This window comes from Sus scrofa, chromosome 13 (genome assembly GCF_054392235.1).
Source record: "Sus scrofa isolate SSC_HxYL_T2T_F1_AM1 chromosome 13, Sscrofa_HxYL_maternal_Yorkshire_Landrace_v2.0, whole genome shotgun sequence".
Taxonomy (NCBI): domain Eukaryota; kingdom Metazoa; phylum Chordata; class Mammalia; order Artiodactyla; family Suidae; genus Sus; species Sus scrofa.
Window position 1 is genome coordinate 196,105,470 of NC_139395.1, and position 24,050 is coordinate 196,129,519.

Here is a 24,050-nt window from a genome sequence, read left to right on the forward strand (position 1 = left end):
GCTCCGATTCAACCCCTAGCCTGGGAACCTCCATATGCCGCGGGTGCGGCCCTGAAAAGACAAAAAAGAAAAAAAAAAGAAGAAGAATTTCCTGGAAAACTTAGAATCGTAGAAACCATAGAGAAATAGTCTCCAAATGTTTAGACAGGTTGCTTTTTAGAAGAACGTCTGTAATTTTTAATGAAATATTTTAGAAAATTTAAAAGTATGGAAAAGTCGCCTCTAAGAAAGCATCATGCATAGTTCCACTACCAAAAGTTAATCACTGTTACTATGTTGATATATTTTCTTTCATTCTTATTTTTAGATACAGGTTTGGGATTTATTTTTATAATTATGTTATTACTGCATATAAAATTTTGTGTGTTTTCTTCCTTTAATCTCTGAACATAACCATTTCCTTGTGTTATAACCTCTGTAAACAAAAACTTAATGGTTGAATAATATTCCATTAAATGATTGAATTCTAGTTTACTGACTCACTCCCCCCATTGTATATTTATTTATATTTTAGTGTTATTAAAAGTAAGCTGCTAAAATGGACATTTTTTTCTGTATTTCTGGTTATTTCTTTAGACTAAATTCCCCATTGTTGGATTACTAGGTGAAAATATATGAGCATATTAAGGAGGCCAGAGTGGTTGAGGTTACAGAGCTTTGTAATTACCCTTTTATAGGACCACTTTAAAAAAATCATATTTAATAGATTTAGGGCAATTAATAAGTCTTTGTGTTTTAATTATTTTTACAACTTATTAACTAAGAAACTTATTTGTAACCTCTTTCAAGTTCAGCTTTTAAGGTGTTCATATAGGACCTGACAGTAATAGGAAAAGGTAAATGTACTTTACGTCAAAGAACCCTAAAATTGTTTATGTGAAAAATTTTTATAGTACCTTAGGATATCTAAACTTGATGAATAGTACTACAGAATTACCAGATGTGCCCACAGTTTCTTCCCTTTATGAGTGTTCACCCAAATAATTAATCAGTACTATGCTGTTGAAGCTTTTCTGGGGCAACTGGACAGGTTTATAAAAAACACTTATTTATCCTAAGTGCAATTTTCAAAGAAAATATGTTGTTTTGTAAGGATCAGTATTCTAAGGAATACATATCCTGGTTGCCATCTGCCTTAAATTTATATTTTTTTCTTAATATAGTTTTGATTTAGGTTGATTTACTTGTGAGAAATTTTGTACCACAAGGTCCAGACAAATTTCTTAATTTACCTGCTTATTTTTCATTCTTGGGAATGGAGATCTAGGACAATTTTTCCTCTTTGAAAATTCTGGAAAGATTGAAAATCCTTAATTGAATGCTAAGTTTATCTGTAGGGTATGTGTTAGTAATACTGGCTTAGGTTTATTCAAATATAAGCACTTTCAAGTAGCATAATAGTACAATAATATTGGTAATACCTATTATTTATATTACAACAATTAATGCATCAGATGTTGGATTAGCTCAGTATTAGCTTTCACGATCCTGACAACCATGTAGGTTGGTTATTCTTGAAAATTGAGTACTCAAAGCAAGGAACCTTTTCTGAAAATAAGGTTAAAAATGATATTCCTTTTAAAGAAGGCAATGCCAGTTTTAGACATTATTCTTGTTTTATTGTTTAATTAAACTTTTTCTTCATACGTACTTTGGAAAAGTCAGAAAATCTTCATATCACTAAAATTTACCTGTATTTTAAGTTTCAATAAAACCACTCTATTTTTATTTAAATTTTCTGTTTATGTCAAAACTAAAGTTTATCTTTGCTTAGGAATACTTTTATGGTACAATTAGAAATTATTTAAGCAATCACCTTAGGTAGTTTTGAACTTATTTTTAGGTAAATAGTGGATATATGCTAGTTATAAATCTATTCAGTAAAGTAAGATCCTTGTGAAATCTGAACAATTGTTTTGAATGAACCATAATAGTGTCTTTGATTGGATTTTCCTGGATTTCACACTGGCTTCCACTCCATTAGAGTGGATTAGTGAAATTCATAGAACTTGTTAACAAAGAAAAGAAGAAAAATATAACTGAGTTTTTAAAAATGAATATCACTTTCCAGCAGTCTTTCCAAAACCAGGAATTCACTGGACATTCATGATGTAAATGTATTATACTAAATTGCATAGGCTGTGGCAGAGTGATTTAGACACAATAGTGTATGGTTATTAAGTGGATATTCAGTTAAGTATTAGAAAGGGTAGAAAGGTGAAATCATGAGAAAGAAAACTTAAAACTATCTTGGGTTCAGAAGAGGTCATATTCTGTTTTGATGGAAATACCAAGAAAGTCTTTATGGAGTTACTAGAATTAAAAAAAATAAAACCTTCACTTATAAAGACAGCAGGAGGAAATACAACTTAAGTATTAAATATTTTTAAGAATTTGGAGTCCAAGTTGCTTTGAAAAAAATTAAAACTTATTTAGTGTTTGAGATGCAAAGTGAAAGCTGGAGATCTTGTGCCATTACTTGATTAATGAAGCTGCCTTAATGTTCAGATTTAGATGGTATCATTTCGTACTAAACAAATGCATATATTTTTAAAAGACTCCGGAATCTATGCACTTAAACTGGGTGCTTCCGTTGTTCTCTTTTCTAATGTTCATACTAATGATTTTCTTCTGCAGAAACCTGAAAATACCACAAGTCAACCACCTTCCAACCAGCAAGTTGTAGAGGTGGCGATTCCTCATGTAGGGAAATTTATGATTGAGTCAAAGGAGGGGGGTTATGATGACGAGGTACCTTTATTATAACCCTCTGCACTCTTTCCACTTGTTTTCTTGCTGTTTAATGCAAGTACTTTGGGCATGCCTGCACCCTGACACTTGTGTCTCTTGCTGCATAACATACGGCTTTGCCACCCACTGTCTGAAATGACCTTACCAATTGCTAACAGTACTTTGAATTTCAAATGAAAATTTAAGTAGCAAAGTTAAAAGAATACTTTTATGTTGTTAGAGTTAATTCTTTTGTGCAGACATAAGATTTGTTTACTCTCAGACTGATAGATTTTAATAAGGTTTGTTTGTTAAATAGCAAAAATTTTGAGCACTTAAAACTTTTAATTTTCCTTTCATAGTTTACTTGAATTATTTATTATACTACGTTGCCCCTATCTCCTCCCAGAAGATCCTATAGCCTGATTCTGAGTAAATACATGTTTTTTGGTTTAGGTGCAGGGTGGGTGGTTGGAGTTTTTTTGTTTCTTGTTTTTTGTGTGTGTGTTTTTTTCTTCTGTATGACTGAATTAATTGATTCATTGCTGAATGCCTACCAGTGTTTAATACACGGGCGTCTTTGTCTTATCTCTTCTTATTGCTCCACTAGTAATTCTCATCTACTTGCTTTTCTAATTGTATGGAGGCATTTTTGCTTCCCATGACACAGTTATTAGGAATCAGATGAAAATTGTTGTTGTCCTGGTCCCATCAGACATATTTTTCCCTTTTTCCTTCACCACTTTTTTCCTTAACACTTTACAGTTTTCATCTTTTCCCATATTTGAGGGAAGGCCAGTAAAGCTTTTTCTGAATAGAAACAACAGAAAAGACAGACCGTGGAGACTACCATTTGTTAGTTTTTACTGGCATGGATGAGAATTGAGTGTATATTAAATAGTTTTTTCCAAGTAACATTTTTTTCTGACTTATTTCAAAGTTAGAATTAAGCTATTATGTGAACTAATCACCAAAATAGAGGCATCATAAAGACATTACTATTACTGTGCTTCTGTAAAAATTCATGGCCCATAAAGAGAATAAGGAGTAAGTTTGTGAGTTAGGCACTGGTTAGAAGCATTTTCTGAAGCAGATAACATTAGGTTTATTGTATTTGTCAGTGTGTAATCCAAAATGAATGCTGTGGGTAGCAATAGGTTCAGTGAATCAGAGGTAATGAATGCCATCCCTTGATGGCTCTAATACGATAGCTTCATAGTATCCTGAATTATTGCATTTTGCAGATATATTTATATTTAAATGTAATAGAAGAATACAGTCATCTCTTGGTATCCATTGGGGATTGGTTCTAGCAATGCCCCAGCCCCAGCAAACACACAGATGTCCAAGTCCATTATATAAAATGGTGTATGTAGCACATAATAAACTATTATGAAAACAAAGAAATACTTCTTAAATATTTAGTACTTAAGAGCAGTACATTTTTCCATTTTACTATTACCATGTTGGTGCTTGAAGATTGTGGAAATTGCCATGTTTTTAATAAAAATGTTAACTTGTTGATTAAGTACCCCAATACTTGTTTCAGAATGAGCCTTTGGGAATTTAAAAAGGTAGAATTGTGATTAATCATTTAACACTATCTTTTGTGCAAGTGCTTATGCTATTGGCAGAGTTTTGTGTTTTCTTTTTTTCTTAATTCATTGCAGGAATAATTTAACAGTGCATGTGCCTTGTAACTTTTAATAGTAAGTTCTATGGATACGGGGCTGCGGCTGCTTAGATGTTTAGAATGTATGGTTTTGCAGACAAGAATGCCTCGCTACCTGGCAAAAGTGGAGTTGAAATTGAGCTAATGTTGAGCTCCTCAAGCCTTAAAGAAGAAGCACTTTTTAAATTAAAAATGTTGCTTTTTCTAAAGGGGTCTCTTAGCAGCACATTTTTATAATTTGTAAAGAAGAGAGTACCCTTGTAAAAATCTTCAGAGAGGATGCCTTTTTGCACTTAGCACAAAGGCACCATGTGAGCTAGCTGTGGCCCTGTATGGATGCTTTTGGGATACTTTTAGGCTTATCAGATGCCATTTGCTACAAAAAAATGCAACGTTTGATTTATAAATAGTGAAAAATAAAGAGCTTTAACTGCATGTAAAAAGGAATTATTTTGGTTTTTTAATGTTTTTTATAATAACCATTCAAAAGTTCTTACTTTAAATCCCTTGCGGCAGGTCATGATGACACCGAACATGCAAGGTATTATCATGGCAATAGGTAAAGCCAGGAATGTATATGACAGGTGTGGCCCTGAAGCAGGGTTCTTTAAGGTACAATTGACATTTTCATTTCATTTATTTATTTTTAAATAAACTTCTTAAAATGTTTTATTTCCTTGATTTAAATTTGGTTTCTGTTTAATTTCTCTCTTCCTATCTTAGTTATGGCCACCTAATGTTCTGGGAGTTTCTTTTATGTATGGATCTAAGACTGATTATTCTTCTTTTAATTAAGATCATTCAACAAAAACAAAGCATTTTACCTGAGGTATCCTAATAGTACACCTCTGATTTGTTAGACGTTTGAATTGTGTTTTTATTTGAAGCAAATAAAGGATATTGATGAGCAAAAATTGGAAATAAGTAGCTGTTTCTGGTAATAGTTTATTTTCTCCTCATGTGTGATACTCTTAGTCAATATGACAGTATTTTCTCTCTCTCTCTCTCTCTCTCTTTTTTTTTTTTTTTTTTTAATCTTTTTAAGGCCACACCCAAGATATATGGAGGTTCCCAGGGTAGGGGTTGACTCAGGCTGTAGCTGCTGGCCTACATCACCGCCACAGCAACGCAGGATCCAAGCTGAGTCTGTGACCTACACCGCAGCTCACAGCATCGCTGGATCCTTAACCCACTGACGGAGGTCAGGAATCAAAACCTGCGTCCTTATGTGGATACTAGTCAGATTTGTTTACAGTGAGCCACAACAGGAACTCCTAAAATGATTCATTTATCTTATGTTTCTTATTTACTTATTTCCCCCCCCCAATTAATTTTAATATCCTGGTTACTTCAAGAGAACATCATACTGATGCATTATTCTATGACTAGCTCTTTCTTCTTTCTAATACCAGATCTTATCAGTGTTTTGATTACACTATTTTTTATGTATTTGAAATATGTTTGCTTTGTTAGTTTCTTTAGATTAACCAAATATCTTCATTTTTTTACTCCCCCCATAGTTTTTGTTATTTTTTAAGAAACAGAGGTATAGTTCACTTCATCAAGCTGCATGTTCCCTTTCTTGACATTAAAAAATCTAAAATTTTCCCTTAATTGTCTATGCTCTATCATCATTCAACTAGATCTTTAAGAAGCTGCTTATTTTCAGTATTTCAGGGTACAGCACAAACCAAGGCCTTGTGAATAGTAGTCTTATATCAATAAACACTTTTGAACTGGTTACCATTAGAGTGACCACTCATCCTGGTATGCTGGCACTGAAGAGTTTTCTGGAATACAGGACTTCAAGTCTAAACTGTTGAATTTCTGGTAAACTGTTCCTAGGATGAATTGTTCACTCTATGTAGTTCCTGTGAGAGAGGCTGAAAAAAATATTCTTATCTAAAACAAAACAAAACTTTTATGTTTAAAAACTTACCCATATTCCCAGGTAGTCTACAGTTATTTTCTTTTCATAAAAACCACTGAAGATACCTCTTCTCAAGTTTTCATCGATTTCTTGTGGAAGAGTTATCTGTCATTTATTGCACCGTTGTTATTTTTTATCAAGTTGGGTATCATCATTTTGAACTGAAAACTTAACTTTTACTAAATTAATACCTGCATATATTTTAAAGAGGCAACTTTAAAATACTACAGACAAAAATAGCCACATCATGTCATCCCCACTGCACCAACCCCCCAAACTGTGGTAGCAGCTCTCAGTCATTTCATCAAACCCTTTTGGCATTAATTCCGTATCTTTAAGTAGAATGCTTATGTTTTTGTGATTCTTAGTTTACACATTCCCTGTTGAATTTCCTACATGGGATGTTAATGATAAGCCCTCTTTCTTCTGCCCGATATACAGACACTGACACATACAGTTTTCATCCCTCCCTCGTCATGTATACACACTCATATGTATGTGTGTAAAAATCTTGTTAGCTGATTAAATCAGAATTCTCAGCTTATATTACGATTTCTGTGTGTGTTACTCAGGATTGAACTAAGTCATAAACTTTATTACTTTCACTTTTTTCCCCTCAGCTTTTATTTTCCTTGGAATTAGTTGTTTTATTTTGCTTTTTTATTAGTTGTTTTGTTTTGCTTAGTTTTTTGCTCTGTTGTTTGTCAGTTTCATTCTTCTTGTGAAGTCCATTCTGAAGCTTTATGACCTGCTCCAGTCTGCATTGGTTTTCCTTTACTCCTGGTATATAACTGATATCTTGAGATCTCCTTTCACCATCACCTTGCAGATGCCCTTTGCCTCTTATCATTTGCATATTTTCTATATCTCGTATGTTCATCTTTTTTGATTTATTCTCTAATTTTGATACAGTAGAAAATCTCTGAAGTTTATATTTGTGTATGTTTTTATCCATCTGTAATTGAGAAATATATGTGAAAACATCAGGTGTTTATAATTATTAAAGTATATTTTTGCAATAGGTAAATGGCTAGCATTTGGAAAGTTCTAGCTGCTAATACATAATTTCAGTAATTTTGTCATATAAATAACAAAAGTAATATATACAGAATGCAATCATTTAGTAATATAGAGATGTCTTTAAACTAATAATGATTGTCTCTGCTACTGCCCTGTTGTAACCATTTCCAACATTTGCGTAAATTTTGTTTTCTTTTAACAGACATGTGTACAGAGAGAAATTTTTTAACTTTTTATTATTTTATTTTATAATTTACATCACTTAGAAATATATTGTGGGCATTCTTTTTAAAAAAATTTTTGTTAGAATTGATTTTGCAGTGTTCTGTCAGTTTCTGTTGTCAGCAAAGTGACCCAGTTGTACATATATATGCATTCTTTTTCTCACATCATGTTCCACCACAAGTGATTAGATGTAGTTTCCTGTTCTACATGGTAGGATCTCATTGCTTATCCACTCCAAATGTAGTAGTTTGCATCTACTAACCCCAAATTCTTCAGTCCATCCCACTCCCTCCCCTCCCCCCTTGGCAATCACATTTCTCTATGTCTAAGAATTTGTTTCTTTTCTGTATATAGGTTTATTTGTGCCATATATTAGATTCCAGACATTGGTGATTATAGGGTATTTGTCTTTCTGACTTCACTTTAGTATGAGAGTTTCTAGTTCCATCCTATTGTGGGCATTCTTAAAATTAAGACATATAGCTACCACATTACCTAAACCTACTGCATTTAGTATTCCATGATATCGATGTACTCTGATTTATTACATATTACCTTCTATATGGATATACGTCCTACATTTTTTCCCCTCTGCCATTTATATTCAAATTAGTTTATGGTACCTTTTTCCATAAAGAAGTTTTAAAAATACTGTGCTATTTATACTACCTTTATCCTCCTTTCTGGATTCTGGAGTTTCATTGCTATATAAAAAGTCTTCAATCCACGGTATTATAATTTTTTTTAATATTTTGTTAAATCACTTTTCTTAATAAACTTTTATTAATTCAAAATACTCTGTTTATCTCACTAACATTTTATTTGGGCTTTCTGCATTCTATATTTAAAAAATTGTTCTATGTTTTTATTTGGGACCTGTCTTCAGGTTTAATGTCATGTATGAAATTAATTTAGTAAATGAATTTAAGATCTCTCCAATTTTTCTTTTACTCTAGTTTACATAGAAACTAACCGATCCGTAAAAGTAAATTAGAACTCATAAAACCATATAAGCCTAGGAATTCCCATTGTGGCTCGTAGGTTAAGCACCTGATGTTGTCTCTGTGAGGATGCAGGTTCGATCCCTGCCCTCACTCAGTGGGTTAAGGATCTCATGTTGCCCATGGCTGTGGCATTGTCCCCAGCTGCAGCTCTTATTCAACCCCTGGACAGGGAACTTCCACATGCCTCAAGTGTGGCTGTAAAAGGGAGGTAAGAAAAAAAAAAAGACCCCCCTCCCCCCAAAAAAGAAGGACGTATGAACCTAGCCCAGTTTTTGGTTGTAGATCTTTTGACAGACATTTTGGTTCCTTTTACTGAAATTGCCTTGTTTGATTGTTCTACGTTTACTTAGCAAAAGATTCTAATCATTACCAACATTCAGTATTAAATCACAAAACATATATACAGTACAGAATCTAATATGATGGTTTCTTCTCTCTTCCTATGTTCCCTATATCAGATATAGTATAGTTTTAATTCTCTTTCTTTTTAATGCCTAGTTTATTCTAAATTGAGGGGAAAGGCTTTTTAAAAAAATGATTTCTTCTATCTTACAACATTATCAAAAACAATTTTTTTGCAGTTGGTGTTTCTAACGTTAAATGCCAATCCATCTTTGCACATTTTGATAATGTATTTTTTTAAGTTAAATGAGATTTGATCTGCTGAGAACTTTTTTTTTTTTCTTTTTAGGGCCACACCTGGCATATTATGGAGGTTCCCAGGCTAGGGGTCGAATCAGAGCTGCAGTTGGCAGCCTACACCACTGCCATAGCAACATAGGATCCAAGACCCCCCTGCAACCTACACCACAGCTCATAGCAATGCCACATTCTTAGCCCACTGAGTGAGAACAGGGAGTGAACCCACAAGCTCATGCTTACTAGTCAGATTCATTTCCACTGAGCCAAAAGGGGACCTCTCTGATAAGAAATTTGATTGATCTATAATTTGCAAATTCTATTTTGTGGTTTGCATTTATATTTAAATTTGTTTTTGGTGTCTTAACCATACAAAATGTTTTTAATCTTATATAGCAGTACTTTGTGGATTTGAGGCTTTATGATCACTTGCAAAATTATGTAGCTCTTTAATTGTAGTACATAATTTTTTTAAATTTCTGAATATAGGATTTTGGTTTTCTCCAAATAGAGAAGTATTCAAATAGTCCAAACATATAATACTAACAACATTTTGACTAATGCAGTCTTTGTACACTGACTTAAAATACTGTCTTTATATATATTGAATCCCATTTATAAGAGTCTCTTTGGGTCTGTCTGTTCCTTGATCAATTTCTGGTTTTGAACATTACACCTTTTTATTACAAATGGCCCATTGCAAATGGACCTTTGTAATGTATTTTGATATTTTGTAGGAGAAACGCCTTTTCATTTTTTTCATTTATAAATGGAAAGTTAGCAAGTTCCATTTTTTCATTTTTAGTAAGTTTTAGAACCAGTTGCTACCTGCCTCCCCAAATCCATTCAGAATGTGATTGTATTTGCATTATATTATATATTACATTACAGTGAAGTGCATAATTATATTTTTTAGTATTTTAAGTCTTCTCAGAAGGAACATGGTACGCCTCTTCACTTTCTTGCTCCTCTGTTATGTCCTGTAGTATGGCTTTATAATTTTACTTCATAGTAGTCTTATACTTTCTTTTTAAATTTAGTCTTTGGTTATTTAAAAATTATTTGTTTCTATGAATCAAGTTACTTATTTTCACTTTTAAAAAGCCAAATTATTAGTGGGATAGGTAGTGGGAAAAATTAATTTTATGTATTTACATTGTATCCGGCTACCTTATTTTGGGGAGAATGAGGAGGTGGCCCACCCACAACATGTGGAAAACCCCAGGCCTGGGATTGAACCCATGCTACAGCAGCGACCCAGGCCACCACCAATGACAGCACCATTGTGCTGCATGGAAACTCCTCCAATTACATTATTGAACCTTTTATGTATTCTAATAATGTTTCAGTTGATTCTCTTGGTTATTTCAGTTAACTGACTCCCAACAATTATCTTGGGATAAATTTTCATTATACTTATTTCATTTTTGGCTTTATTATGTTGCCCAGACATTTCAGAAATAGTTAAATATTAAAAAAAAAATAGTAGTAAATGCCTTTGTTTAGTTCCTGAGTTTAATGCGAATGTTTCTAGTGTTTTATTTTTAATTAGGTTGTATAGTACTGATTTTTTTATAGACTTCATAAATTTTTAAACACTTTCTTAAATTTACAGTTAAGTTTTCTTTTAAACTTATAAGTGTTAGAATTTAGGTATTTTTTAATGCATCTATTTGAGATGCTGAGTAGATTTCTCCTTAATCCTTGGAAAGTGAAGGTTTTAGCATTTATCTCTCTTTTTTAAATCACTATAAACAATATCTGTTCCTGTGTATTCTTTATGTACACAAGGTAATTTATTAAAAATGGGTATGGGTCTTGGCATCTACATTCATAGACAAAATTGACATATGCTCTTTCTGATATTTGTCAATTTTTGATATTCAGATTATATTAGTTTTATGTAATCATTAAGGAGGCTTTTCACCTTTTTCAGGCTCTGGAGCAGTTTAGATAGCATAGAAATCATCTGGTCTTTGAAGATTTACATAACAGCACAGCCTTAAAACAAAATGGGCCTAATTCCTTTATTGGGTACAAATCTTTTCAGTTATCTGTAGTTCTGCTGGATCTGTTCACTTTTTCATCCTCTTAAAGTAATTCTGGTAACTTTTATCTTCCTGGATAATCATCCATTTAATAAAGATGTTATAGTTTATTGGCCTAAAGTTATATGCATTATTCTTCCATAAATTTTAAAACTTTTTCCTGTATTTTTGGTTTTATCACCTTATTTCTGGTGTTCTGTTCTCCCAATTTTTGGTCTTCCATTGAGCTCTTTAGAAAGAAAAGCTTTTGGTGGTCTGTGTCCACTTGCCATGTTATTTTATTCTACTTTACTTTGATTTGTTTTCTTTTTGTAGCTTATTAAAATTTTATTCTGTGTACCTAAGTTGGAATTTTCCTTTGACTACCAGTCTGGCTGTGTCCTTTAAATTTTGATATCTCCTATTCCCAATATTAATATGATCTTTATTCCTTTGTTTCAAGAATAATTTAGGACAGTATTTTTAAAGTCTAAGTGTTTAGTTTGGGAATTATCTTTATTTTTAATTATATAGCCTGTATGAATATAGCCTGTATGATTCTGATCCTCTGGAAGTTGAAGTAGATTTTCTTCATCTCTTAGTATACTATCAGTTTTTAAAATAAACAATTTTGAAAATAAAATGATGTATCTAGCTTTCTAAATTTCACTTTAGCTGATTTTCCCCCAGATCTTACTGCCTCCAGAATATACTGCATGTTTATATATTTGATGTTTTCTAATATATACAGATACTTAAATCAAAATGGTCTATAAGAAGTTACAAATATAGACTATTTTTATTATATGATTTAGCAAAGTAGAAAAAAGTTTAAGTAGAAGTCATTTGGAATAACATTTCAAAAGAGAGAGACTTCGACTAGTCTCATTGAATGGGTCCTGTGTGGCTAGATGGTGAGTGATCAAGGATGCCATGCATGTAGGAACTTAAAGAAACAAAGACACGCGTCTGTGGGGAGCTGAGGCTGCCTATGTGAAAGATAACAGAAAATAAGACCAAATAGGTAACATGGGGTCTCATTCATGGGACCGTGTGAAAGTTTAATGATTGTGTAGAGCAGTCCTAAATATATCAGCATGGAACACAGTTGGAATAAATATATGTCTGGTTGCAGTATATTTTAAAAGTCAAGAAAACTTAAGAAGGAAGTTCATAAAAAAAAAAAGAAATAGCTGGTAATTTATGCTGATAAAATGTGGTGTTTTGTGTTTAAAACATTGCTCCTAGAAATTTAGAAGCGCCTTTCTACCTCTACTGGTTTAGTAAAATACCTGTAGATTGTGACTTTGGCATTTACTCATTAAAACTAGGAAAATCTTAACAGAGAGCAAAATCAAGAAATTAAGCATAATCTTAGAGTAAAAGAGGATGTTTGTTTCAGCTCTCTAGTAGAAATCTACCTGCTTTTATTAAAAAAAATAAAATGCAGCCTCCATTTTGAATGCAGATGGGAGAACGGATAACCATTTAGTGTTACAGTTTCTTCGGTCTAAACCTGTAATATTAAGAGATAAATTTATTTTATTTTGGTCATTCGAATTTTGGCCAAAAGCATGATGTCAGATATTTAAATATTAAAAAACCTTCTAATAGTTTATAGCAGTCATTGTCTAAGAGCCATAATAAGGAAGAAAGTTATGGGACTATATTCTCAAATTCAGTATAGTTCAATTATTAAATGACCATGCGCCTTTTTTCAAATTGGTAAATGAGAACTTTTAAAGAGTTAATAGGCAAATAATGAAGTAAAGTGAGCCATGATAGTCTTACATGACAAAATATAGTTAATTTTCATGGCTATTTTAAACCACAGCAGTAAGACTTTAGACTGACCTGATGTCCCAAATAAAATTGAAATGATTGTCCTATTTATAATGCTAAGCTATATAGGACTCATAGCAGCCCCGCCCTTTTTTGGCTGCACCACACAGCATGCAGAAGTTCCTGGGCCGATGATTGAACCTGAGCCACAGCACTGACAACACGGAAACTGTAACCACTATGTCACCAGCATCTCCCTTTAATGAAGTATGAGAATATACAACTAGAATGTTTCATTTAATGTTTTTCAGTTTATTTCTCACTTCTATAAAATACAACTACCTAGATAGTAGTACCTGGATGGCCAAGAATTGCTTAAGAAGCATTCATTCAAAAAAAAAAGAAAAAAGGTGGGAATTCCCTTGTATGCAGTGGGTTAAGGACCTGGCATTGTCACTGCACACTCAGGTCACTGACATGGCATAGGTTCGTTCCCTGGCCCGGGAACTTCTACATGCTATGGGTATAGCTAAAAACAAAAAAACAAAAACAAAACAAAACAAAATTCTCTCCCATAGAATTGTCTTTTTGTAGTATATTTTGCACATTACCTCAAATGTTTTCTGGGTAATAGAGCTAGAATTTAGATGTGTCTCATGTAAGTCAATATTTTTAAAATATTATCTTTAATTACCTGGACTTCTTACACACAACAGTATTTGGAATATACACTATATGAGCAAACATTTATAGTTCCTACATGAGCTAATGTTTTTCAATTTGCTTATGTGCAGAAACATGCATTAGTATTTATTATTTCCCATTATAATACTGGTTGTGAGTTCTGAGGTGTTTCTATTTGTAAAGAAAAAGTAAATTCAAGCATTAAGGTAGTAATAGTGATAATTTTCATTATTAATGATTACACTGATACGGTTCAAACATTTTTGATATAATCAAAACTTATGGTAAATTTTAAAGACTTACTTTTTCATCTATTTGTGAGCTCTACAGCTAAAAGTTAATTGTGGTGATATTATGCATTCAAGAGCCAGCCATTTTCTTTCTGATAATGGGTATTCTAGGGAACTGTATTTTAATCCTAGAATTTGAGGTATTAGAGGTATACATCAAACTGATATTAGAAAACATAGGATAGGAGATAAACCTAGTATCCCAGTCTTATAATGCATCAAAATAGATTTTGACCAGGCTCTGATTGATAAGTTTTACAAAATTATATATTAAGCTTAGATGTATTTAAACTGTGGAACATGGGACAATATTCTTAGATGTACTACTACCTTGTTTGTAATACTTTAAAAGGAAAAAAGCATATTTGAATGTAAGGGTAATTAAGTTATAATTGAAGAATTTTAATATAATTAACCAAAATTGGCATTTTGTTGTATTTTCTAGGCAATTAAGTTGGAATATTCAAGGTTGGTTAAATTGGCTCAAGAAGACACCCCACCAGAAACAGACTATCGTTTGCATCATGTAGTGGTCTACTTTATCCAGAATCAGGCACCAAAGAAAATCATTGAGAAAACATTGCTAGAACAATTTGCAGATAGAAATTTGAGTTTCGATGAAAGGTAATTTGAAAATGTCAAGTATCTTATTCGTATGCTCAAATTGTCCTTGTCTTTTATAGCGTCTAACGCAATTTTTGAATGCTTACTTTAGACATACACAGACATATTTCAATAAATACAGCACAAAACTTGACTTCACTTAATTTGAACAGTGGCTTTGTAATTTATATGGGATTTATAATCATGACCTTTAAATGTTTGATCTAAAAATAACTTCATTTCAGTACATTTTCATTGTGAACCACGGTACTGAGTTAAGCAACATAAAGATACACAGAAGAACATAATGTAGTCACTGCCCTCTTGGGACTTTATATTTTAGGGAAATAGAGAATTTCTCAGCCTCTACACTGTGGGTACTTTGGGCCAAATAATGCTTTGTTTTTGAGGGGACTGTCCTATAACTTGTAGGATATTTAGCCGTGCTCCTGCTCTTTACCCACCCAATGCCAATAGTACCCCGCAAGTGGTAACAACCCAGCATATCTCCAGATACTACCACATATCCCTTGAGGGAGCAAAAATCACCGTTGTTTGAGAATCATGGGAAAAAAGTAATCATATGTACAAATAAAATAATTGAACATTTTCTGATGTAAAGAGAAAGTTTAGAATGGTTAATTTCGGTTTACCAAAAGATGTTTTCTCTTAGAGCCTCCTATAAAGCTGTTTACTAGTGTTAAAATTAAAATTTAATATAATTAGAATGAATATTATTTAAAAAATTTTAGGCCTGAGGTAAAGATCCAAAGTATTGGAAAGTTATTTTAGAATATAGAAACATTTATACCATCTCGGAATTCATTGTATATGACTTTTGATTCTAAAATAAATGCTTATCCTTTCATGAATGTCTCAAAAATACTGAATTAAAAATAGAGGAGAATATGAGGAAAAACTAAGCATCTAGAATTAATTTCTGTCTTACCATATGTGTGATGTGAAGTTTATAACTAAGTGAAATAGTACATAGGTGGTTTTTAACAATACCCAGTAGACAGTAAATGGTCAGTGAGTGTTGGCTATTACTACTTTTACCAGTAATAGTACTGGCACCCCTTTTTGTTACAAATGACTGAGGAGCTCAGAAATATGACTGATTATGACCCTGATTTTCTGGGCTGTTGATGTACTATGTTCTAATGAATATTTACTGTTGAATTTGGGCAAGATATTTATAGAGTACTCATAGTGACTTCAGTCCTTTGCTGCTACTTGCTCTGGTGACTACAAGTAGTCAGTTTGATTTGATAAAATTTCTCTTGTGCTTAAAAGTACAGATTAAGATGTCTGGTAACTAAATACATTTTGGGGAGATTTCTTTAGCAGTGATTCTGATCATAAAATTTAGTGGAATGATTTCATTCCTACCTGAAATGATAGACAGGTTTTGGATTCTTTTTTACTATTTTATGAATAATACCATTTGAGGGGAAATAAGACTTTGTGTCTCTTGAGCTTTCTTGATATATATACACATTATACAAAATTTTCATTTTTTATGTATTCCATTTTTATTAATAGAATATAATTTGAAAGCCACATGAAAAATATAACATGGTACTTGTGAACTAGAATTATTGATTCTTCTTTATATACTTTGTAACTATTCAACATTGTTCAAAAAGCACATTTTTCACTTAAATTATTTGGAAGTTGTTTCCTCAAAAAACTGTTTCTCAGTGACGGTGGATTTTATTTTCATGTGTGTTGGGTAGCTTGGTTTTGGTAACACAGATTTATTAGGTTTTATGGATTTTGCTTTTGATTTAGGAATACATTTCTTTTATTTGAAGGTGTCACAACATAATGAAAGTTGCTCAAGCCAAAATTGAAATGATAAAACCTGAAGAAGTAAACTTGGAGGAATATGAGGTAATGTACCTTTTGAGGAATTCTTTAGTTCACTAGTCTTTCATTTCAGCACAGCTAAGTATGTGAGAAAATGTGGCGTAGAGGGATGCAGTAACCTGCCTAAAGTTTCCATAGCTTAATGTTAACAACTTGGTTAACAGAACGTACATTCTTTGTTTGTTTGTTTGTTTGTTTGTTTTATCTTTTTGCTAATTCTTTGGGCCGCTCCCACGGCATATGGAGGTTCCCAAGCTAGGGGTCGAATCGGAGCTGTAGCCGCTGGCCTACGCCAGAGCCACAGCAATGCGGGATCCAAGCCACATCTGCAACCTACACCACAGCTCACGGCAACACCGGATCGTTAACCCACTGAGGAAGGGCAGGGACCGAACCCGAAACCTCATGGTTCCTAGTTGGATTTGTTAACCACTGCGCCACGACAGGAATTCCCAGAACGTACATTCTTAAATGCACTCAAGCTATGCTGTATTTTTTCTTTGCATTGGGGAAAAGTTAGAAATTTGTTTTAATCATTGTATGCCATGTATATTCATCATTATTGGATGTGCTGTGTGTGTGAGGGGGCACACACATGAGCACAGCTTGTGGTAATTTTCGTGCACAAAATTGTCTTTGTGTAACTTTGGTTTTAAAATGAATGGTTGTTTTAGTTACCAATTCAGGCACCTGGTATTTTTTTAAACTTTTTAAATTTGACTTTATTATGTTTTTAAAAATGTGTAAATCTCATAAATTTTAACTAATTTACATGAGTGTCTTTGCTTAATGTTTGGTCTCATTTATAAACTTAATTACTTTAGATTCCCTTAAACAATTAGTGTAATTCACATTAACAGATAGATATAGAAAACACTCTTTTTTTATCATCAAAACACTCACTAACCTGGAATACAAGATAACTAATTTAATCTGCTAAAAAGTGTCCTGAAAAACAAAAATAAACAAAACTACAACAAATATCATACAGAAATATGAATACTGAAAGCTTTCCTTTTGTGACCAGGAAAAAGACAGGTGTGTCTGCCATCACCACCTTTATTCAGAATTGTACTGGAAGTTCAAGCAGGGGAGTAAGGCAACAAAAATAAAGCAAAAAGTAAATGATTGGGAGTTCTCGTTGTTGTTCAGTGGTAATGAACCCAACTAGTATCCATGAGGATGTGGGTTCAATCCCTGGCCCTGCTCAGTGGGTTAAGGATCTGGCATTGCGATGAGCTGTGTTGTAGGTCACAGAAGTGGCTTAGATCCTGCATTGCTGTGGCTGTGACATAGAACAGCAGCTGCAGCTCTGATTCAACCCCTAGCCTGGGAACTTACGTATGCTACATGCGTGGCCCTAAAAAAAGTAAATGATTGGAAAAGAAGAAACAAACTTAGCATTACTTGCAGATTGTATACCTAGAAAATACAAACAAAATCTACAGATAGGTTTATCTGAGATAAAGATAATAAGAGCTTTGTGACATGTAAATCTATGTCAAATGCCAGTTTTATTCCTTATGCCAGTAACAAATAATCAAATAGAAATTTTGAAGAATGTCACCATTTTCAATAGTGTCAAAAACTATGGAGTACCTAGAAGTAAATTTAACAAAAAATGTGCATGACTTTAGGAGACATTCCAGAAGACCTAAATAAATGGATATATGTATCATGTTTGTAAAACTGAGTATTGTGAAGATGTCAGTTCATTTGTTGGTGCAGTGCAGTTTCTCTTAAATTTCTAGCAAGTTGTTGTATGCAGCTTGATAAGCTGAGTCAAAAATTTTATGGAACTGGAGAGCACACTCTAGCCATAACATTCTTGAGGAAGAACAGGTAGGAAGGTTTTTTTCTTTTGTTTTGTTTTTTTCCCCACTTGAAATCAAGACATACTGTCTTGAGTTCCTGTTGTCTCATCGGGTCAAGGACCCAACATTGTCTCTGTGAGGATGCAGGTCTGATCCGTGGCCTGGCTGAGTGGGTTAAGGATCCAGCATTGCTGCAGGCTATGGCTTAGGTCCCAGATGCACCTCAGATCCAGTGTTGTGTCTAGCAGCTGTGGCTCTGATTCAACCCTTGGCCTGGGAACTTCCACCTGCCAGAGGTGCAGCCATAAAGAGAAAACAAAATAAATAAATAAAAAGATACAGTATCTTAACCTTTATGCTTTACTAATATTAGCATAAGAATAGGTAACTGATTAAAACAGAATAGAAAATCTAGGAACATAGCCACAAATAAATGGACACACAATACATGCCAGAGAAAGCAAGCAAATTGATTGCTAACTCTACGTTTTCCAAAATTCAGGTTACGTGGGACCTGATTTTCGATGGTGATTTGATTCTATAGTCGCTTGACAAGTTTGCTTCCTCAGACTAGACTCATCACATTTTTATTCTAAAAACTTCTCATATTTTTTTCTAACCGCAGAGCCATTAAATTGTATAGGTGTTTTTTCAGCACAGGTGTTTGGATTCTGTATATCCCAGATATCTTTGTCTTGCTCCAAGTCACACATCAGGGAACATTGGCCTGCAGATCAAATCTAGCTCACCACCTGCTTTTATAAATAAAGATTTATTGGAATACAAGCATCTGTTTACATAGTGCTTTCACAGTGCAACTACAGAGTTGAGTAACTAAACAAAGACTACATAGCCTCCAAAGCCTCTAAAACATTGACTATCCAGCCTTTTAAAATGAAAATTTACTTACAACTTCTAAGGCAATTCTAGTGACTATAGATTGGCAATTTAAATACTTTCGTCAGGAAAGCTAACTTTATATTTGCAAGACCAATTTTGTTATTAAGATCTAAAGGTAAGAAAATTATGCCTTTTAAAATTAAAAATTAAAATGATTTATATTCAAGGAGAATATAGTTGGCCAATAACTGGTCTATATGTTTCTTTCTTTCATTTGCTTATACTAATGTATTTAAAAAGCTTTCACACTTTTATCACCACTGTGTCTTTTAGGTTAGTCCTGTTTTGAATTTTATGGTTTTCCCTGATTTGGTTTTTATTAAGAAAGTTAAGGAAAAAATCCTTATTTTTAATTGCTTCCTAGAGTTATAGGTTGTCAATTTTGAATTGTAGTCGTATTACACACCCAGTATTTGTAGGAGGTTTTTAGGGGAGCTGTGAAATGCATCCATTTGGAGAGAGGGGCTATGAAATGTAAAATGCACATTTAGAATGCAGTACAAAAATGGAAAAATTAAAGGATTAAATAAGTTTATTATGATATTACATGTTTATTTTTCTTACAGTTCCTTAAAATTCTACTTCAAATAACAGTCTTCAAGCTTTGCTTCATCTTAGAGTAATTAGCTTCATTTACCTTCCACCTTCAGTGGGATATAGATCTATAATAATATTTTTTAATTTGAAATATTGTTGCTTTACAATATGTTAGTTTCAGGTGTACAGCATAGTGATTCAGTGTGTTTACACATTATATACTTCATTAACAGTTATTATAAGATAGTGAATATAATTCCCTGTGCTATACAGTATATCCTTATTGCCTACTTTAAACCTAGTAGGTTATATTTGCTAATCTTGTACCCCTATTGTGCCCCTTTGCCTTTCCCTCTTCCACTGATAAAGTATGGAAATTTCTCAAAAATATGAAAATAGAACTACTATATAATTCAGCAGTTCTACTCCTGGGTAGATAGCCGGAAAAAAATTAAAATACTTAACTTAAAAAGATATTTTGTACCCCAGTGATCTATAATACTATCTTAACAATAAACTTTCACATTGAAGAATTTTTGAGAGAAAACTCTGATTATCCTGCCTTTGTATTTCTGTTATCTTCAAATGAAACCATTTATTTAATTTCTTATCAATGTCTAGTACTTTTTATGTTTGTTACTATACTTATAAGTAGTTTTGTATGTCCAAAGTTAAAGTCTTGATCTGATCTAGTTTAATCTTTAATTTCAAACTCTTTGCTTCTATTTTAAATAGTTGTCAGAACAATGTATTTATAAGCAGTTTTCATTGTAGTTTTATATCTTACAATATTTTCTTTCACCTACAGGAGTGGCATCAGGATTATAGGAAATTTAGGGAAACAACCATGTATCTCATAATTGGGCTGGAAAATTTTCAAAGAGAAAGGTAAGGCACAATGGACACGCATGAAAAGGAAAGCCTAATATTTGTACTAAATTCTATTCAGATGTGATCTCATCTATAGAAAGGGTTTATTTGCAATATGTATTTTCACTAAACTTTTTATTTTAAAAGTCTTAGATTTACAGAGAAATTGCAAAGTTAATACAGAGTGCCTGTGTACCCCACGTACAGTATATTTCCATTTTAAATTAAACCTGTAAAGTTGGCATTATTGTCATTATTTTTATCAACTCAAACACTGCAGTTAGAATTAGATTGAAGCCTAGAAGTTTGCTGGGGACCAAGATACTGGTAGTCCAGCAAATGGAATCCTTTGATTCATTCTCCAGCCTCCGCCTTCTAGTCATTAGACTTTTTCCTATTCTTTCTGAGTTTAATCTTGACTTCAGATTATAGATTGTGTTTCTAATCTGTCTCTTTGTTCTGAACTTCAGGTACTATAAAAAAATATACCTGTAGAAAACTGAACACTTGTCTTCTAAATACTGTGACTACAAATATTCTAGATTACTTTTCCTACCAATTACAGATGATTTTAAAGGGATCTCTGCTTATTCAATTATAATTATTGTTATTGAGAAGAAAGGATATTGACTTGTTGACCATTATAAATTATTCACTGATATGCATTTACTTATTAACCACATATTGCTTAATTTACATGCTTTAACTTTAATTTACTTGACCAGTGAATTTTTAAGTGCTATATTTTATTTTTTTTAAATATACCATAATATTGCAGCCAAGTAAAAGGGGTGTTTCTTTTTTTTTCTTTTCTTTTTTATAGTGTAAAGTATAAGAAACTTGCATTGAGGTAATAATGCTATTTTTTTTTTTTAAATGGCAGCGTCAGCTATTACCGTCCAGCATGGTGGCCGCGAGCTGCGAGCCACATGTGACAATTTAAATTGAAATTAATTTAAAATTTCAGTCTAAAAATTCAGTTCCTCAGTCACTAGCCACATTTCAAATGTTCACTAGCCACCTGTGGCTAGTGGCTACTCTTTTGGCCAGCACAGATGTACCACTTCCATTATTGCAGAAAGTTCTGTTGGACATTGCACAGTGTCATCATTTTTACACTTATCAAAATCTTAAAAATTAACACACAAAAGTAAAAAATAATGTTAATACTTGGACACAAATAATCGAAGTCCTAGTCATATAATTTATAAGATAATTCACTTTGGTCTCTGAAGTGGAAAACCATTTTGATCAATAGCTCTGTTTTATAAATTAATATTTTGGTCAAAGTTTTATTTCTTTAATAAGACTATTCAAATATGCTTTTGGATTTTGGAGATTCAGTTTTCTGAGAAAAATGTTAATATGGTTTTACAATTGAATAGAGCGTCTAAAAGGCATTTATACTTTATTGATAAAAAAACTGATCCACAATGATGCAATAACTTTGTTATGGTCACACAACTAATTAAGGGAGAGAAAAATTAAAATAGGGACCTCTGTATTCTTGTATAATTTAATGAAATCAGAAAGGATAAAATGTATTCATAATCTCAATAAGAATTAAAAAGGTGAAACTCATTCTCATGCTGCATATTTTCTCTAAGCTTTTCTGAGTTAACATTTGTTAAAGGATTTTAAATATAATGTGGAAGTATGTTTATATTTCATAATTTGTTTATTCTTAAATGTATTCTTGTGATAAAGGGAATATTAGAGTAGCAAATGTTTACTAAATTTGAAAGATCAACTAGGAAATTAGTAATGGTGACAATATTTATGGAATATTATAAAAAGAAATGTTAATTTTACCACTTTAAATACAGCGGTTACCATAGCTAGCAGTATATAAAACATTGCCAAAAGGTTCTATCAGACTTATTTTTAATGAAAATATAACACTTTCATTCTGTCGTGGTGCAGTGGTTAACGAATCCGACTAGGAACCATGACGTTGTGGGTTCGATCCCTGGCCTTGCTCAGTGGGTTAAAGATCTGGCGTTGCCGTGAGCTGTGGTATGGGTTGCAGACACGGCTCGGATCCTGCGTTGCTGTTGCCCTGGCGTAGGCCGGTGACTACAGCTCCGATTCAACCCCTAGCCTGGGAACCTCCATATGCCACGGGAGTGGCTCACAAAAAAAAAAAAAAAAAAAAAAAAGAAAGGAAATATAACACTTGAAAGCTATGAATGGAATATTTATTGACAGGCCATCATTACTTCTGTGAGTAGTGAAATAAAACCATGTTTTTAGAAACCATAATTTTACAGTAGTAAAAGTTGAAGAGAAAGAGAATCCATCAGGCTACATGGTCTTGTTTTATCTTAAAAAAGAATTTGGTAACTATACTGCTGAATTTTATTCTCATTTACTTAAAAATATGTTTATAGGCACTTTAAAGGTTGATAAAATGTGGAACATTTTGTATGCCTAACTAGAAGATTGGAACAAGGTCATGGTTTCAGAGCTATTCTCAGAGAGATGAGTCAGGACTAGAAAGCCAGATATGGATGTCATTCGGGGAAGACCTTTTAATAGGAAGCTTAAATAGCTGTAAGAGATAAGGTAGATGTGCCAGCAAACTAACTCAATTTAGTGGCGTAAAACAACATTTAATATTATTATCACTTTCTAAACAATAAAAAAAGCTTAAGCTGAGCTTATACCCACAGTATTTCAAAATAAAAGTTCATATCCTAAATTTCCTCAAAAACAAATTCCTGGGAAAAACCATTTTCAAAAAAAATGTTTTAAAGGACTTATTTTTGAAGTTCACATTGTGGCTCAGGGGGTTAAGGACCTGACTTTGTCTCTATGAGGATTCAGGTAGGATTCAGGTTTGAACCCTGGCCTCACTCAGTGGGTTAAGAATCTGGTGTTGCCATAAATTGTAGTGTAGGTAGCAGATGCAGCTTGGATCCTTTTTTGCTGTGGCTGTGGTCTAGGCCTAAGCTACCCTCCAAATCAACCCTTAGCCCAGGAATTTCCATATGACTCAGATGTGGCCATAAGAAAAGAGAACTTACTTTTTATGAAATAGTTTCACTCACATGTAGTTTGATTTGTCATGAATATGTACATTAATTCCCACATGGTTGTACATTTAACATTTGAACCATGGAATTGACTTGTATCTGAGCACCTGAAATTAAGTAGTAAACAGTAACACTTTTTTTGCAGTGTAACTTAGAGTTTTAGAATATTGTTTCTGTACAGTATTTCACTTTTTAGGATGTTGCATTTTTCTGAATCTGTGAGAAGATGTATTATGATTGAAAAACTGACACATAGGAGAAAGCTTAAAATATCTTTCATATTTAGTTATGCAAATATATAGCTGTGTGTGTATATATATATTTTTTTCCCCCATGGCATGTTAGGAGAAGAATAATCATTTTAGAGACAAATGTAATACACAAACATTTTCCTCCTCTTCCCTTTTTAAAACCTA

General features: G+C 32.8%; 1 protein-coding gene across 11 annotated transcripts in view; it reads left to right on the top strand.

Moving 5' to 3' along the window:
- Nucleotides 1–24,050, top strand: part of USP25 (ubiquitin specific peptidase 25) — a 138,015-nt gene that overhangs the window by 108,194 nt on the left and 5,771 nt on the right. For 7 of the 11 annotated variants that reach the window (XR_014825013.1, XR_014825015.1, XR_014825014.1 and 4 more), the window contains 3 exons: nucleotides 14,449–14,627; nucleotides 16,424–16,502; nucleotides 20,538–20,617. Coding sequence is in view for 7 of the 11 variants with exons in the window: in XM_021070824.2 (XP_020926483.1) it covers nucleotides 14,449–14,627; nucleotides 16,424–16,502; nucleotides 20,538–20,617 (338 nt within the window). In the remaining 4 variants the exon portion in view is untranslated. Of the gene's footprint in view, nucleotides 1–2,637; nucleotides 2,752–4,918; nucleotides 5,015–14,448; nucleotides 14,628–16,423; nucleotides 16,530–17,746; nucleotides 20,118–20,537; nucleotides 20,618–24,050 lie in introns of those variants that run through there. The other 4 variants (XM_021070822.2, XM_021070823.2, XM_021070827.2 and 1 more) reach the window with 2 other exon arrangements.